We start from the raw sequence: 19,224 nt of genomic DNA, 5'->3' as shown, positions 1-19,224 counted from the left end.
GAACTTGTTTCCCAGGTTCCCCAATCTAGATAACAACCACGGCATGTGTGTGAGGGGGATAGGTTTCCTCCTTCTCCTTATGCTATTTTCCTGACCCATAATGGCTCTGGAGTGCTATTCATCACATGGACACATGTAGCTGCCTTATATTGAATCATACCATTGGTCCATCCAGCTGGTCTACTCAGACTGACATCAGTTCTCCAGTGTCTCAAGCTGAGGTCTTTCACATCAACTACTACTTGATCCTTTTAACTGGATTTTCTCTTTAACCTGGGAACTTCTGCATGCCAAGTAGAGGCTGCACCACTGAGCCACACACCCCTGTTAGGGAGCTGTACCCCTCTGAAGTCCCTTTGGATTAGCTAAAATCCTTTCACACACACACACACCCGTGCCATGGTCCCAATCCAAACAAGGACTCTACACATTTGGGAAGTTTACCTAAACCTCTTGTATGACTATCTGGATCAAAGTCGGGTTGAGGGGGAACCCAACATTGTAAATTAAAATTTGTAATTTGGCCCTAAGACAAATTAAGAACCCTCCTTTTAGTAAATGAGCTTGGTGCTGATATCAATAAAACTATCAGTTGATTCTCAATAGTTCTATTACAAGCTTCTAGGTTTTAGAATATTGTAACTGAGACATTATGTAGTCTTACATCATAATACTTCCTTTTCTTCAAACATAAAAAGTACAGTATTTAAAAAACCTACAAAGCTGCTTCTTTCAATTTACTATTCACAAGTTAGCTGGTGCCTTTGGGTATTTATGCTTGGTTTTAATGTCATGCAGCTACCTGGATGAATGTTCCAAGCACAGGTTTCTATATCAAAAATGACTGGGTACCACTTTTTCTGAACAAAGATTTCCGGGGCCAGAATCCATGCTGCTGTACTTGCCAGCTCCTCAGTTGCTGCTGTGGTGACCTCAGCTGCCTGGGGAGTGCTGGAGCCGTCCCAGCTGGAAGACAGGAGGGCTGGATGGACCACAAAGACCTGCCTCAGAGCCAGGTTGACCTGCAGCACAGCTCCATGGAGCAGCCGGGCTCCAGGCCTAGACTGCTCTTGCAGAAGGTCCACTGGGAGTCTCTCTACATGAGACATCTTAGAGTCTCTATAGACAAGACATCTTACACAAGGATGCTCAAGTGAAGAGAGATGCAATGTTACCTGGGAAACGTAGGAGATAGAGCAGAAGGCTTCGTCACTTTCACCTCTCTACAAAGGTGCTGGGAGATAGCTCCTAGGAGGGTTTGTTAATTTCCCCTTCCCCCTTCGCCCTGAAGGCTATGTTAATTTCCCTTCCAGATGGGGGAGGGGGGAGGCAAAGAAGAAATAAACACTTAGGTTTATAGAAACCTTACCTAACATTGTTAAAAGTTACAATAGTGCATGCACTTTTTAAAGAGAGATCATTTCTTTGTTCTGTTCTATGAAACCTTTTTCAAAAAAACCCTAATTCAAGACTTTAATCTACAGGTTTAATAATATAATTTTGTTGTTCTAATGAAGCAAAGGCTATAAATACACCAATAAAAATATGGTCAATTGATTGGACAAATGTTATCAAGTTACTGGTCCAATGTATTTATTGACCAACCATACTTATAGTTCAGCAGCAGCAAAGAAAACTAACTTACAATAAATACTGAAAACAGCTTTTCTAGCCATTGAAGAGTCTTAGCTTCAAAGTTTTTCTGGGTGGTCTTAGCTCCCCCTATACAGCAGACTCCTTTCACCATACCCAACCACTGAATAGGCATTTCCCCTCTAAATTGGGTCTGGCGTAGTGAGGAGGACACTGACTTGAGCTCATGCTTTACCATGTCCATTATTTTTATGAGGTTGTATAATTATATGGATTATGTCTGCATTTTCCTTTAGAAGATTTTAGAAAACTTTTAGTGTAATGTTGCCCACTCATCCCTCCCTCCCTCTCTCCCTCTCTCTCTCTCAGCATCTTTAATGAAAGTTTATGCATCAAGAACTTTCACCCCAGGACGCCCATTATGAATAGAAACATAAGATACCCATTAAAAAGATGGGTAAGAAGTTTATCTAAACCCCATCTTTCAGACCCAACAGAGACTCAAAGTGGCTCACAACATTTTATACTTTTCTATTTCATCCACAGAAAAACCCTGAAAAGCAGCTCAAACCAAGAGCATGCAACAGGCCCAAGGTCACAGGCAAGCCTTTCAGGCAGAACGGCATTTCAGCCTGGATTTCCTAGATCCTAGCCCAATGCTCTAACTACTATACTGAACTGGTTCTTGTTACAAACGGTGTCATATAGGAATGACTCCACAGACAGGCTGAACAAAATTGAAATAAGAACTCCCTTCCAGCAATAGCAATTGAGGAGTCTGTTTCATGTTTTATGTTTGTTTCAGGATGCTAGAATCTGGAGCCTTTCCAGCCCACATTTTACTGAAGTCTGGCTGAAGTACTTCTGTGGAAGGACTCTGTTAGACCTTGTTTCTGGTGAATAAAGTTACTCTGTGTTGACTAAAAGAGACCCTCTGCATATTCCTGAATGTCTGTAGAATCTTACAGCAATGACATTGAGAACCCTGGGAAGAGCCAGTGCCATCCCATGGTAAAAACAAAGGAATGTGGGCATATATGAAACAGACAGGAGAAATTGCCTTCAAACGGATTGGGTTTAGAGATGCAGGTTTATCATGTTTATTAAAAACAGAGGCAGCCGTGGAGCCCCAATCATAACATCAGTGGTTCCAAAGGTTACCATTGGAACTGAGACTGTCATGTCACTGCGTTAGCTCTTAAACTTAGACATTAACAAGAGGACTCAGAGCCAAAATCAATAGAAAATTAGATCTGGGAATTAGACCTGACCATAGAGCTAAGTGAGTAATACCTTTCACAAAGCTGCTTTGGATAGCAAGTCCCTGTTAACCTGTGTCTCCAGGGATCTCACCTCGGAACTGAGGACAGTCTGGGAGGAGGAGGGATTCCTTGAATCAGGAAGGCACATAGCCACAACCCTTGGGGGGAAAAGCTTGGAATGGAGGGCTTTGTCAGGCCACACCTCCAGTTTCTCTCCTTGGAGTCAACACAGCTAAGGAAGGGAAGGGGCCTTAATTTAGGCTGGTTCTTAGGCAAAGCCTTTAGAAAAGAGACTCTCAGCTCTGAACCAAGGGCTCTATTAGGCTACACCTTCTGTAGCCTAACAGGAGGAGGGGGATGCTTTTAATCAGGCTGGCATGGAGCTACAGCCTTTGCAAAAGAGCTGTTTTGAGGAGGCTCTGTCAGGCCACACCACCAAGGTTCTCCCTTTGGAGGGAGGGGGCAGGGAGGGGGTTGATGCCTTCAGTCAAACTGGCACACAGCCAAAGCCTTTGTAGAGGAGCCATTTGGGAAACATGCCTTGAGGGTAAACAGCAGCTCTTTGGTGAGATCTCCCAAGCAGATAAAAGCACAGAAAATGGACAATGGAGATCTCCTCTTTGCTGTTGCAAAAAGAGTCAGTTCTCTTGACCCTTGCGGGAAAGTGCCAAAGGAATGAGGGGTGCTCCTAATCTACTTGAAAGCTCTGGAAATCTTTTATGTGGCTGGCCATGACAATAAACATGGAGTGATGGTAAACTTTTGCCCTCTGGGCATTATCCCCAATATTTTTTTCAATGGATGACTGACCACAGTGTATGGAAAAAATAAGAGTCCAGTAGCACCTTTAAGACTAACCAACTCTGCTGTTGCTACAGTAAAGTTGGTTAGTCTTAAAGGTGCTACTGGACTCTTTTCTATTTTTGGTACTACAGACTAACACGGCTAACTCCTCTGAGTGTATGGGAAGTTAGTACAAGTCTATATAAATTTACCAAATGATAACGTTTATTATCTATTACTAGCAGGGTAAAGGATGAGGCACTGCAACATCATAAAGTAAGAATTTCAAAGTCAGAAGGTGTAGTATGTGAAGAAAGCTTCAGAATTTCATATGGAGGGAAATTACCAGCAGTTTTTGGAATATCATTGAAATAAATAGTCAAGTTATAAATATAAGGCCACTCTGCTATGTAAGGTGTTCCATTGAAGTGACAAGGGTCATAAACTGAAAAGCACTAAAAAGGCTGCTCTTAATAGGGTCTTGGCTCCTGAAAAAGTATTTAAAACTGGGTCAACATAAATAAAAATGGGGGACAGTCAAATGTTTTATTAGACCTCATTGTCAGAGTGGAAAGAGCTGTTGTGCAAAGGGGAAACCACTTCCATTGTGAGAAAAACACAACAGTGTCCTAAATAGCCTTGTTGTATAATAATTCCTTGCCAAATGATTAGAAAGAGATATTGGGATAGAAGGGTTGAACCCAGCTGTTAAATTGTAATACTCTAAAAATGCAATTTTTTGCCAAGAGAAACGTCTGTTCATAATTAGCCTGCCTTTTGCCAGATCCACTGGCAGTGAAGAAATCCTGGCGGATGCCTGAGAGTATGCATTTCTCCCTCCCAATGGCTGTTCTTTTGGAAAGAAGGTCAAGAATGAGATCAGGAGTACTAAGAAAGTACACTTTTATACTTGCACAGAAGGAAAACATCCATCTAATCAAAACGCAGTTCCAAATGATCTTGCTGGGGAAAGGAAGGACAGTGAAAATTCCGGATTAATGTTAAATGCCTCATCATGCCCTTCTGTATTAATTTACACTTATTCCGCAGTGCTGTGATTGCAGACTTTCAATGGGTGCAGTCTAGGGTTGTCATCTTCCAGGTGGGGCCTGGAGACCCCCCAGAATTACAGCTTATCTCCAGACTACAGGGATCAGACCCCTGGAGATAGGATTGCCAGGTGCAGCATGGAAACCAGCAGGGGGGGGGGACTTACCCGTAGTGGTGATCTTCACAAATAATGTGCTGAGGTCACTCCCTGTTAGGGTTTCCAGGTCCCTATACCCTTCATGTAAGGGGGGGGGGTCCCAGCACTTACCAGGAGTGTGTACTTCATGTGCACATGAAGAGTGCGCACTCTCCTGGTGCCAACGTTATGACATCACCTCCGGAAATGACATTGTCACGCTGTCCATGGTAGCAAACAAAGCCCCAAATGAAGCATGGGAGCATTTCCGGGCCAGCGTGACAACGTCACTTCCAGAAGTGATGTCGTTGCATCCGCTAGAAGTGTATGCAGTGTGCATGTTCCCGGACTGCCTGCCAGTGACTATCTGTGGGTGACCATGCGTGTTGCCGGGATGCCTGCCGGTGGTGCGTGATTTCCGTTGGCAATCTAAGATACATATCTCTGGGCCTGCAAGACAGAGTTGTTCTGCCAGGCATATGGCTGAGGCTGGGCCTCCGCCGGCCTGAAAAAAAGGGTGTATAAAATCTTAACCCTCCCTGTGAAGGCTGTCCACCATCCTGTTTTAAATGTGTATTAATACACTGTTTTAATGTAGATGAATTTTTTATTTTATTTTAATATGTTGTTATCCTCCCTGAGCCCGCTTGCAGGGAGGGCAGAATAGAAATTTGAAATACATTTTTTAAAAATGTAAATAAATAAATAATCTCTGGGTGGCCCAAAACTTCCCACCGATTGCCAGTGACCAGCAGGCAATCAGGTAAACCGCTGGTAGATTGCCCACCACTGGCAGGCACCTGGGATCCCTAGGTGGCAGGAAGTGCCCTCTGGCAGTGGGAATCTCCTGCCACTACCAGGAGAACGGGACCCCTACCTGGACACTATGTCAGCTTCAGAGGATAGAGTTGCCAGACTCCCTGGTAGGGGGGTACCTGGTTCTTACTTTATGAAACTTCCCACCTGCACACACTCCTGGCATGGCATGATGACATAACTTCTGGGAGTGACATTACTGCGCAGACCCCAGGAGTGCTCCTGTGCTTTGCACTGGGCTGATTCAGCCCATTTGGGGTCCAAATTGGCCTTACACAAAGCAGAGAAGTGCTCCCAGGGCATGCTCAATGACCGCTGCCCCAGGAGAGTGCCCCAGGAGGCTTGTTGCCCTGCCTTTTCTCCCCATCAGCCAGGAGAGTGGTAGCAGAGGGTGGAGGCTGGGAATGGGGGAATCCCCCGCCCCCACCAGAGGACTGGCAACTGTCGGCCTCCCACCTTTGGGGTGGGGGGTTCTCCCCACCATTGCACTTTAACGTACTTGGTTAATTTATTTTATTATTGCTTATTGTATGTTGATTTTAGAATTAATGTTTTCTTGTTACTGATTTTAACTGTTGTTCACTGCCCAGAGCCCCTGAGGATGGGCGGTTTATACATCGAAATAATAAATAAATAAAATCAGAGGGTGAACTCTATGGCATCGTACCCATGCCGAGATCCCTCCTCAACTCCACGCTCGCTATGCTCCAGCCCCAAATATCTATCAACTTTCTAACTTGGAGTTGGCAGCCCTAGTGCAACCTTACCACTGAAACTTTTATTTTATTGTGACAGTGGGAAATTTACTTAGGCATATATTTTTCTGTAGTTCTCTGTCTTAACACCTTTATAACATTCTGCTCAAAGGTTGCTTCAGCTACCTACAAATCATTAAAAATGCAATTTAAAACAATTTTAAAATGCATAATTTACAAAATATGAAATGAAAAGCAGCATGCTAAAAACAGGGTATATATGTTTAAGCAGCCCAAAGGCCTTCCTATAATTAAAATTTTTCTGTATCTATGAAAGATTATGAGGGAACCAAGGGACTCCAAAGAGTGATTTTTTTATTTACTTATTTTATTTTATTTATTTATGTCATTTATAGTTCACCTTTCTCACTGAGACTGAAGGCAGATTACACAGTTTGAGATTAGTACAGTCAATATCAAGAACTGCCTCGCCAACGTGGGGATTTGAGGGACGGCCTTGCAGTGGCTTGTTTCTTTTCTCCACGATTGGGGACAGAGGGTGGCGCTGGGGGAGAGGGTGTCCACACGCCAGCCTTTGGTGTGTAGTGTCCCCTATCTCTCAGCCCAGGACCTAACGACAGTGATCCATGCAACAGTCACCTCCAGGTTGGATTACTGTAACTCGCTCTATCTAGGGCTGCCCTTGGGTATAATCCAGAGACTACAGCGGGTCCAGAATGCTACTGCACATGTTTTGATGGGTATTCCTTATAGGACACATATTACACCAATTCTGCAGCAGCTCCACTGGCTCCCCATGGAATTCCGGATTCAGTTCAAGGTGCTGGTTTTGACCTATAAAGCCCTAAACGGACTGGGACCAGCATACCTGAGGGACTGCCTCTCCCCATATGTGCCCCGGAGAATGCTCTGATCAGCTGGAAAACATCTACTGGTGGTCCCTGGACCCAGGGAGACTCGGTTGGCCTCAACCAGGGCCAGGGCCTTTTTGGTCCTGGCCCCAACCTGATGGAACTCTCTGTCTGAGGACACCCGGGCCTGTCAGGATCTTCTATCATTTCGGTGGGCCTGTAAGACAGAGATGTCCCACCAGGCGTATGGTTGAGGCCAGCATGAGATCCTCACTGAGCCTCCCACCAGTCTCCCACTAAGTGTGGGGTTATACAGTGTCCACCGGCCGGCTGCCCAACGTATGGGTACAGCACGGGGCTATGTAGTGCCCATTCGTTAGCTGACCCACGTATGAGTTGCAGTACATTATCTGTCCGCTTCCCTTCCCCTGTATGCTGCTACAGGGAATTGACCCATCTTGGGACAGTTATTGTCTGTTTGTTGATTTTATGATGAACTGTTGTTTTATGAATTGTTTTTAATATTTGTATTATATTTTATAACTGCTGGACCTTGCCCTGAGCCCGCTTGTGGGAAGGGCGGGTTAGAAATGTAATAAATAATAATAATACACAGTGGAAGTGAAATACAAAATAATCAACAGTTATGACATTCAGTGAAGCAGATACAATAGGGTATGCTAGCAGAAAATTTTAGAACAAGCATATAGCCAAGCACAGGGATGAAATCTTTCTGAAACAAAGCATAATTAATTTGCATGGCATGTTCAGCAACACAGAAGCTCCCTAGTAGGCACATATCTACATCAGCAGACACAGACAGTACCCAAACAGTACTAAGGCATCTTTCGGAGCTATTTCTTATGGCTCAGCCCTATAATCCAGGTAGAAAGCCTTCCTGAATAATTCAGTTTTGCATAGTTTGCGGAAAGCCAAGAGAGTGGGAGCTTTCCCAACCTCCTTAGGCAGGCCATTCCATAAGGTGGGGGCTACCGTAAAGAAAGCCCATGTGCAGGCAGCTGTTGATTTTGCCCAACTGCAGGATGTAAGTCAATTGTTTTAGCCTATCTGCATTTATGTCAGGGAATTTGGATATAAATGAAGCTACATTATCTGCTGGTTAATATTATATAGTCTTGGGAAAGGATATTTGAAGAAAAGGGGCATGTGTGCACTGAGGCTTGACTGTACATTTTTGTTTGGTTGATGCACTAAACTAGGAATAGTACTGCATTGCCTACAAAATTCTGGCACTTCCATTTTTACACTAGTAACTGTTTGACCAGTCTAATAATAACAACTGGCTTGACTTCAGGATTTCAAATAGGCCTCCAAGCCCTCTTTCTGATAAACTTTAACTATGGTTGGTTGGTTGGAGCCATGAATATATGCCTCTCTGACGACATTATCCTTGCAGAAGAATAATGTTATTCCTTTCAAATAAGAGATGTGAGACAGAACAAGGCTGAATTTATTTTCATGTGTTCTCAGAAACTCTGGTGTTAAGTTAGCAGGCCTGTAAAGGACAGGTCTCTGCAGGAAGGAAGACCATGATTCAGTGGAATTAAACTCTAGGACTAAAAGAAAGCAGATGCCTTGACTTCTAGTACATCGTTTTTCTTTCAGGGCTTGATTTCCATTTGCTCCATGCTGCTTCATTTTGTTAAATTCTGCAGTTCTTAATTATGCAAACTGACAAATCTAGTCATTAGTGTCTATTTTGCTCAATATTATATTTGTCCAGTATGTTTTGATAGATCTCAGAAACTTTGTGTCTTTCTAAAGAGAGGTAAAGCCACAAGAATGTTGTCATTTAAATCATTAACAGATTCTGCTTAATTCTCTTGCTAATGCTAAGCTGTGCCTAAGAGACAATCTCTTCATTCATTCACCAAAGATAATTTTATAACAAAATCCAGCAAAGAATCTAGCCCCTTTCAGACATTCTGTGGAGCAACATTCTCGTGGAGGGCACTGGGAAAAGGTTGGCAAGAGTTCTTGATTAGGCAGAGAGTAATACTTGCATACATGTATACAGTGTAAGCATGTCAGCCATTGATTACATTCCAATGAATGTTTGTCAGGTTGCAGCTTTCCTCTTTGATTCTGCTTCACCTCTGTGTATATCCATACTTAAAACATCTGTAGTCCAAAAAAACTTACGCCTTTTTTCTCTTTTCTAGTACCACACCCTCAAAGAAGGACTTACTGGGTATCAGAGTTTCATTACCTCTCATAAAACCTAGTTTTGTGTCCAAGGTAGAAGTTTTAGAAATAGTAAACTGAAAAACTAGAACCAGTGTACACTTTGATAGGGAATACTAGGAACTGGTTTAGTAATAATTGTTGCAGTGAAGTGCTATTGGTTTTTCAGGAAGCAGATGACAAGCATGCAAGTAGGATGTATATCTGTTAAGTGTAGTATTGTTAAAATTAATTCACAGCAAATGTGTATTTGAAAATTCCTTTTGTACTTACAAAACTTCTCAGAAACTATGGTCATTTCTCCCCTTAATTTTAACGTAGTGTTCTTAAACTGATACATTTATTGCAGCTGATTCTCTGAAGCGAATGTGCTGCGAGCAGGAGGAGCAATGAAACCTGGAGAAACACCTGATACTTTGAGTGTGATTTGCACATTCACATACTATAGTCCATGTGTTTTCCTAAGCATATCATTTCCTTTTTAGATATTTAGATGCATTGATATTCAAAGATATAATTTATAGTAATACAAAAATATTAGGCCAGAAACAAATTGCTTTTCAGGAGAAAAGCCAACACTTGAAAATAACAAACTTGGTACTTGGATAGGCCCTAGGGAATAATCAGGCAGGTTCAGAGGTAGGTCCAGAGAACAGACCCCAGCAGGTTTTGGTCAAGCCATGTGTTTGTGAGCGGAGCAGGAGTGGGGCTGGCTGATGGCAGAGTCCAGTGGAAAAGCTGCCTATTCAACGAAGACGTATGCATTTGAGGAGGCTGGAAAGGGACTTGCCCATTTCTTTTCTGGCAACTGCCCCCAAAACACAAAACTTGTCCAGACATCTGCTGGTCAATTGGCTTCTCTCCCAGTGCAAGCTAAAAGAAATTTTATCAATTGACCATTACCCTGTGCGCACCTGTGAAATATTTAGAAAAGTACAGAAAATTTGTAGTCTTTTGCATTTTAGAGGCATCTGCAAGTCCATCCTAACTCTAGTGGTTGAAGTGGTAAGCCATATTCCAGCTTTTATAGCTGTCACAATACCTTTCCAGGGGATGTTGACGTAATATGAGGTGTGGATTTTTTTTGTGTGAAGGTGATAAAACCAAATAAAGATTAAAGCTTCTATTAATATGTAAAGAAAATGGAAGCCATGTTTATAAACGTGGTAAATGTATGGAGCTGAAATGCTTGTAAGAGTCTGGGCAAGCTGACTCTTAGCTTGCTCTAGCTCTGATCATGATAATAGTCATGGTGCTGGCTATTTCTATCCAGGGTTCTGGGTGCAACTTGATTTACAGTTGTCCACCATTGAGGCCATTACATGACTATTCTGTGTGGGATCAGGAATGGAAAATATTCCATAAAGCATACTAAGGTCACTTGATATGTAAATTATCGTGTTTTAATAAATTCCTATTCCAGGGAGACATGATTCTTGTGATGTAAATAGTTAACAAGGTGGCTACTCTCCTATTAAGATAAAGTTGCATATCTATATTCTTAATTTTCACCCACCCCACTTTCATTTTCACTAAATCTGCCCAGTTTAGTTTATTCTGAGCGTACATGAGACCACCTGAGTGACATTTGGTATGTGTGTGGTGGGGGGGGGGCGGTAATACATTGATGGGATTCAGAAACATTCAGTAACACTAGATTGCTAGATCAAACTTCACTCAATGGGTGCCTGGTTTGTTGTTAAAAAAATGAATGGAAGGTAGAAATTTAAATTAAACTTCTGATCTGAGCACCCCACAGGAGAAAACTGCATTTTAACAGCTTTGCAAAATAACAAAGAGCAATAATTGAAGTTTGAGACTGGAACAAGTAGATAGGCCCTCTAAGCCAGATTGAGATGCAGCACAGAAGAGTACATGTTTATAAATCAGCATTTATAAACATAGGTAACATGGCTGTTTACTCACATCATGCTAGTGTTACCAGCTGGCTCCAGGTGAGGCCTGCAGTTTTCCCAGTATTACTACTGACCTTCAGACTACGGAGATCAGTTCCCCTGGAAGAAATGGCAGCTCCAGAGTGTGGATTCTATGGCAGCATGTCTCTGCTGAGCTCCTTCTTCCTTTCCACCCTCAAATCTTCAGAAATTTCTCAGACTGGTATTAGCAAGTGTCTGCCATATTGGTATGGCAACTGGCTTATAGAAATGATAGTTGCTATAATTATCTTAGCCCAAGAAATGCTGGGGTTCGTATCAGGAACTTCAGTTTTCTGAACTCAGATATTATCAGAGTGTATAATATTTATTTGTTCATTAGCTTGTTATGTTTTATCCCATATATTTTCCTTGGAACACAAGCTTGAGTATATAGATTTCCCAGGTTCTGTCCAGACCCAAGCGGCTTATTTCAACAAGTTTGCTGGATCATATACTTTCAAGGTGATGCTGTACCTGAATAGGGTGGTGATAATGAAAGTCATACTAGTTTTCTCATTTTTTTTTCTGCAGGCAGGGGATAAGCATTACCATCCGAGCTGTGCACGATGCAGCAGATGCAACCAGATGTTCACAGAAGGAGAAGAAATGTACCTGCAAGGTAACAATATAGCACGTGTTGTTAAGTTTGTCATCCTTTGAAATTCTTGGAGGAGCAAGATAGATTAGTTTGAAATAAATAAGATTTGCCTTGGAGAAGATCGATGTTTTTATTTTTAAAAAACTACAGGTTTAATATATGAAATAATTCTTTATTACCTGTATATACAATTAATAAAAAGCATTCTTACGTTTTCTTTAAAATAAATTATAACAGCACTAATTACAATTACTGATTGTCATAAAGATATTTTCCAGTAATTTGGAAACTTATTCATATACCTATTATTTCCACATTCCATACTATCAAAATCCACTCTCTTTTACTTCACATTCTACTAAGGCAGTGATGGTGAACCTTTTTGAGCCCGAGTGCCCAAACTGCAACACAAAACCAACTTATTTATTTCAAAGTGCCAGCACTGCAATTAAACCTGAATAATGAGATTTTAGTTAAGAAAAAACAACTCATACAGTTGTCCCAACTAATTAACATCGCTCTCTCTCACTCACTCAGAGCCAAGCTACAAGTGACGCCTTACACAGGTTGGACACTTGTCAGCTTACCTCAAGTTTTGATGGGAAATGTAGGCATCCTGGTTTTACAGCTTGGCTCTCCATTACAGCTGCAAGACCAGGATGCCTACATTTCCCATCAAAACTTGAGGGAAGCTGACAAGTGGCCAACCTGAGTCAGGCGTCACTTGTAGCTTGGCTCTCACTCAGGAGCCACGACTGAAAGTAAAGCAAGTTAAATCAAAGCAGTTTGCCCTTCTTTAGACCAGTAGCCCTGCTTGCAGGCACTCTCTCTCTCTCACTCACTCACTTACTCAAGAGCCACGACTGAAAGTAAAGCAAGTTATATCAAAGCAGCTTACTCTTCTTTAGAAAGCCAGCCTGAGCAGCCCGGCTGCTGCCTCCACTTCCTGCTGCTAAAGAGACGAGCAGCAGGGAGGCAGCCTTGAGGAAAAGGAATCATGTGGGCAGGGACAAAACCCATGTGATCTCTGCTCAGAGCTACTGGAACGCCATTCCAGGCGTTCCCCCTCCAAATGAGCCCTGGACCTAGCGATCGGCGATTTGGCTCGCGTGCCCACAGAGAGGGCTCTGCGTGCTAGTTGTGGCACGCATGCCATAGGTTCGCCATCGCTGTACTAAGGTAACAGTGCCAATCTTGAGACTATAAGCATGTGAAATAATATTTATAATAATGGTATGCTGTCTTTGTTTACCAACAGCAAACCAAAGCAGTTTACAAAAACAGTTGATAAAATCACATCATTTGAAAGACTAATAGAAACTTTCCCAATATAAAATCCAGTTGTTTAAAAATAGTGGCCCTAACGAGCACAGAAACATAGTCTCTATATTAGTTCCTTTTAACAGTACCTTTTTACAGAGTTTGTGGAAGGGTGTTGTGATTCTCCATCAATTTGGGGAGAATTGCATGTGTTGTAAACCTTTCCCCTCCCCTTCTGTAATGAAATGCTTATCCGTGTCCCATTACCATTTCCCACTGCTCAGTGTAAAGATTTTATCTTTAAACTGAGCAGTGTCCAGTCCTTGAAGTGAGACTTGAAAACAGCTTCGCTCCTTTAAGAGAGACTGTTCCTCAATACAAAATGATTTCTAGGGTTCTTCTTGCAGCACTCTCCCCACCAAGACACAAAAACTACTCTTAAGAGTTTAATGATTTCTTTTATTAAAATAAACTGTAGTCTTTTTAATAAAGCAAGATATCAAACTATAAATGCTTATTAAGCTAAAACCTACAAAAATGGAACAGATAAAGACAACAAGCATGACGTCTCCTAACATTTCTCAATTAAATCTTAAGTTTAAATCAGTCAGGTTTGCTATGAAAAGCATTGAAGTTCCCATAACACATATTACAAGAATAAATTTCTGACCTAGATCTTCATGAGATTTATTTCAGCCAAAACCTTTATCTGCTATTTGGGTTAGCACTTTTAGATGTTATCTTATGCAGAACCTAATATCTTTTTCATGTGATATCATAGATAAACTATTATTGGTTTCAGATTTAATTAATTATTCGTATTTTCAATCATTTACCATTCTACCTAATCAAAAAGTGATGTTTTGTCTGGCTGAAAAGTAAGAGTTATAAATCAGTAAAGTTAAGTGAGCAAATCATCATTGGTCCATTCTAACAATTAAAGAACATTTATCTGCTGCTGTCCACTATTTTTAATTGGCTGTCAAAGATGAAAGAACACCTGTATAGTTATACAACATGCTAGAAAAAACTACAATAAAGTTCAGAGTTCACTAGAATACATGTGTATCACTAAGTATAATGGGCTCTAATCCATATTTCCATGACACTTCCTCAGAGTTATTCTAAGATAGCATATTTAAGGCTTTGTTTTGATGTTGAATCATGGGTTCACGTTTGCAAGGTAAGTTTCTTTCAGGACACTGAGACTTTGGAAGCAAGATTATTAAAAAGTAGTAGTTGTGGTTTATATTTCTTAAATGGGTTAAAATGCATAAATGGTTACAGGCGCAGTGAACAGGTTGCAGAACAATGTAACACTAAAGCCTTTGCTGAGGTAAATATTTTCTCCTTAAACAAGTTATGGGATCAGAAAGCTTTGTATACAACTTAACTCAGTTGCTCATTTTACCACAGACTGATATCTTTTCAGTGAGAAGTCATTCATGGACATGACCTCAAGACAGTTTGTCCCTGTCAGAACCCACTGTCTGGACAAACAGTTTATAACCTTTCTGAAGAATAGATTTAAACCAGATCTGCCCCACTTATACATAGGGGTTCTTCTAATCCACTCAATCTGCTCCACCCTCAGGACATTTTTATAATTTGTCTGCTATCTACAAGAGTTGGAGCCCAGCTGAAATCTGTCTGCTCCCTTCAAGAGTCAGGCCTCAACCTTCAACTGCCTGAATTTCCCCCACCATTCTGTCAGGTCTCTGAAATCTGATTGTACATAGCTGCAGCTTTCACATTGCTCCGGCCTTCACATGGGGACTGATTATTTGACAGCTAGGGACTGAACAGCCTGCTGTCTGTCACAAAGACACAAAAGACTATAAATGAGAATGCTGCCCATATCTCCACTGGAAGTCTGTCCCAAAGTTCCAAAAAAGCCCTGGAATGGGGTTTCTACAAAGCCTACCCTTCTATAGAGATTAAAAAAGGGATTGCTTATTTTAAGTGTTGACAGTACTGAGCCATATGTTTTAGAAAAGACAGACAGAAAGATATATGCAAACATTTATAATTAATTTTCATCACATTTTAAAATGTTCTTTTACGCTGTTACTGTATCTGTGTTTCATTCAAAGTGAGCCTTTTTTCTTCAGAGGTAGATGCACGAATACTGTGATCTTCAGTGAACAGCCGTTCCCTGTTCCCATTGAGCATGCTGATTCTCTTCATGTGCTGTCCAGTAAATGATGTATAAAAATACCTTCTGCCTTTATGTAGAAACTGAAATGTCAATACAACCTATCTTTGATATGATTTGTCAGGTTTATGGGTTTTCTTTGGGATAATCCAAAGTAACGTGTAAGAGCTACCTGTATTCCTTACTTGTGAGCAGTGCAATCTTTTTTAAAAATATATTTTATTTTATTAAAACAAAAAAGAATACAGGGAAAGAAAGAGGACAAGCAAGACAAATATAAAGCTGTGTGCTACAAGGATTATTAAAATACAGTACAAAAATCATAACTTTTATAGATATTAGAATAATAATTAGAATAATTAAGACTATTTAGTATATATTTTTCCAAATAAACGAAGTTCAAACCTATTTCTACTTCTTATTTTTTTTAAAAAATAAATAAAATAAAAAGCTCATTATTTCATTATTACTGGAGGAAAAATTATTCACTGCCTTCCTAGATTTAAAAGGGACTTTTGATTCGATACCTAGGAGCCTTTTATGGGATAAGCTATATACGATGGGTTATAAACAGTTATTATTTCTTATTCGCAAATTATACTCATCCAACAGCTGTCAAGTCAGATATGGAAATGCAGGACAGCTAACATCTAAGATCCCCATAAATGGTGGAGTTACGCAAGGTTGCATTTTGGCTTCCTTTTTATTCAACCTATTTTTGAATGACCTAGATGCCACTTTATGTGTGGTTGATGGTCATTTTCTTAAAATGAGCTCTAAAGAGATTCCCCTATTATTGTATGCAGATGATGCAGTAGTATTATCCCGCATTCAAAAAGGCCTTAGGTGCCTTCTATTTGCATTTGCATCTTATTGTGAGACCAACTTGCTTTCTATTAACTTTGAAAAATTAAATTTTTTGGTGTTTTCAAGGTTTTAGAGATGCCTAAATTGGCGCATTAATGGTAACTCAATAGAGCAAGTTAAATGTTTCAAATACTTGGGAGGTCTCTTCCAATATAATAACGACTGGACAGCCCAGAGGATACAAGCACTAAAGGCGGCCAAAAGCAGTCTGTCTGCGATTATCAGGTTTTCTTATGTGAAGGGAAACCAATTTGTACATGCAGCTATGAAAGTTTTTGATGCCAAAGTTGTGTCCCAGCTACTTTATGGTATTCCTGTTTAGATTAATTCATTCGATTCCCAGGTTGAGCAGATTCAGGCTATATTTCTACGACGTATCCTTGGGATTCTAAACAGCGTAGGTTATGAGGCTGTGTGTCTGGAGACAGGACGGTCTCCTGATGACTAGAGCTTGGTTATTGACACTAAAATTCTGGCTACACCTCCATTTTAGGGCAAGACCTAATAGTTACATTTCTTTGATACTGTCAGATTCTTTTTCATTTAACTGGTCCCATTTAATTTTGAGGAAGAGTAATTTGGTATATCTTTGGAGTTTGTCTTTGTTAGATGAAGTTCAAGTTTTAGATCTCTGAAACAGAGACTTTTAGACATTGAAAAACAAACTTTGTGGTCTCATGCAGACAAAACTTGCTCTCCCCTACAATATATTATAACATTGAGACAGGGGCCTCCAGCTAATTACTTTACACAACTTACTGCCCCACATTTACATTGTACTTTTATGTTAGCAAGATTTAATGTTTTCCTGTCTACAGTCCTTTATGGAAGATTTGCCAAATTGCCCTATCATGAAAGAACCTGCCCATGTAATAATAGGGGAACCTAAGTCGATTGCTCATATTTTGCTCCGATGTGAATTTTATATCCAAATATGAAAAGTGTTAATTAATCCTATTCTGCACAATAGGCATGGCCTGCCAGAAGTGAGGCTTGTTTCTTTGCTTTTATCAGATCAGAATCCCCATATTATCCTCTCAATGGCGAGACCTCTTTTATTTGCTATGAGAATCAGGGACTACAGGATATAAGTTCTGATTATATTTTGTATATCGAAATACATGCATGGTTAATTTAATTTAATTTAATTTAATGCCAATAAAGTATTGATTGACTGATTATTACTCCATCTTATATTACCTTTTCTTAACAATAACAATTATTAACAATAACAATGCTTATTACTTAATATAACTAATTGTCATAACCTGTAAGAGTGTTAAGGTAAAGTAATGGGAATTTCTACCTGTCTCTACTCCTTATCTTAAAAAATGAAAAAATCCTTATTTCCTCTATATTTATCGTTATTTTTCACTTATGCATTATTTAACAGTAACAATGTTGACTTTTTGCCAGTGTTACAATATTATCTTCCATATGGTCTATTCTACCAGTTATCTTTATATAAGTAATTATCTTACTGTCAAATTATAAAATATATCAATATGCAATCATATTCAAATTTACAGGACTTATCTGACATAAATTTTATCAGTTGTAAGCAAAATAATTTCCCCATTTCTCTTCAGATTCTTTAATTGGCCTTCTATTTATGTAACTCATCAATTTTGTTATTACCGAAAAAGACATTTTTGTCTTTCCAGATTTCCCTAGTTGGGCATTCTCCTTTTTTCCATTTACTTGCCATTACCACTCTTGCCTCTGTCAGCAAATACCTAGTTTATATAGTGTTCTGTCAACATTATCTGGTATTATTCCCAACAACATAATCTGGGATTTCATGGCAAAATTAAGTTTTTAAAATCTTCTGAATCTCAGCATGTATATCTTACCAATTTTTTTACTTTTTTACATGTCCACCAGTGCAATCTTTCTTGAATGCACTATATTTAATATTGTATTTATTTATTTTACATTGTTTATAGTCTGCCTTTCGTAAGGCAGGCTACACAACATGAATCAATGCAGTCAATAGTATGGTATGTCTAATAAGCAATGTAATAAGACTAGGAATTGCAGAAATTTGAAACTAACAAAACTGTCATCAGAACACATCAGAAGCATTAAACATGACATATTAAATAATGCAGAACATGATATTACATCAGTAGAAACACAGCATTTTCTTGGGACAATCTGTTATGATGTGGCAGAAGAATTCTGTCTTACATAGTTTGAGAAATGCCAGGAGCGTGGGAGCTTTCCAGAGGGCAGGGAAAGCACATGTATGGGCAGTTGTTGATCTTGCCTGTCTGCAGTGTGACACTGCAGAAGGCCCTGCTTAGGTGGGCAAAGTTGTTGCAGTGGTACATAGGTGGAGAGGCAGCCTGACAGATATGAAAGTCAAAGGCCATTAGAGGCTTTGTATGTGATAGCCAGTACCTTGAATAGAACTTGGTAACTGACAGGCAGCCAATGGAGAGATTGAAGAATGGGTATAATATGCATGCTCTGCCTAGGTCTCAATGCTACCTGAGCTGCGGCATTCTGCACCAACTAGTGTTTTTGAGTTGATTTTGAAGGGAGACATATGTAGAATGCATTACAGTAGTCACATGTCCATTATGGTTCCCTCCCATATCCGTGCCCTATTCAAGTATAGGGTGCAGGTGGGCTTTTATTTCGAAAGGAGCTTGTGGGAAAAGACACTGAACACTCCTGTCTCTTGCACCTTATCTACACCTCAGCCTGTTCCTCCAGAAACGATTCCATTAACACATCTGGGAATAAAGAATAATGCCTAGAATCCCTAGTTTGGGAAATGTGAGGATTGGAAAGGGGTGAGGCTGCCTTGTACTCCCTTCTCTGGACTCTAAGAAGGACTCTACTTTGTCCGTCTTTGATTGGCCTTCATTGAGCATATGATGTCCTGAGATGGCTTGACCTGATCTGACATCTTGTCTTTTTTCTGTTAGGTTCCACAGTTTGGCATCCCGACTGTAAGCAGTCCACTAAGGGAGAAGAAAAGCTGCGG

At 40.3% G+C, this 19,224-nt stretch overlaps 1 protein-coding gene across 9 annotated transcripts in view; it reads left to right on the top strand.

Annotated features, from left to right (window-relative positions):
- Positions 1-19,224, top strand: part of ABLIM1 (actin binding LIM protein 1) — a 224,231-nt gene that overhangs the window by 122,771 nt on the left and 82,236 nt on the right. For all 9 annotated transcript variants that reach the window (XM_054982177.1, XM_054982176.1, XM_054982172.1 and 6 more), the window contains exons 7-8: positions 11,881-11,968; positions 19,166-19,224. In XM_054982177.1, coding sequence (XP_054838152.1) covers positions 11,881-11,968; positions 19,166-19,224 — 147 coding nt within the window. The remainder of the gene's footprint in view (positions 1-11,880; positions 11,969-19,165) is intronic.

Source organism: Eublepharis macularius, chromosome 6 (assembly GCF_028583425.1).
Source record: "Eublepharis macularius isolate TG4126 chromosome 6, MPM_Emac_v1.0, whole genome shotgun sequence".
NCBI classification, from domain to species: domain Eukaryota; kingdom Metazoa; phylum Chordata; class Lepidosauria; order Squamata; family Eublepharidae; genus Eublepharis; species Eublepharis macularius.
Note: the sequence above shows the minus strand (reverse complement) of the source record. Positions and strands in the feature narration are given on the sequence as shown.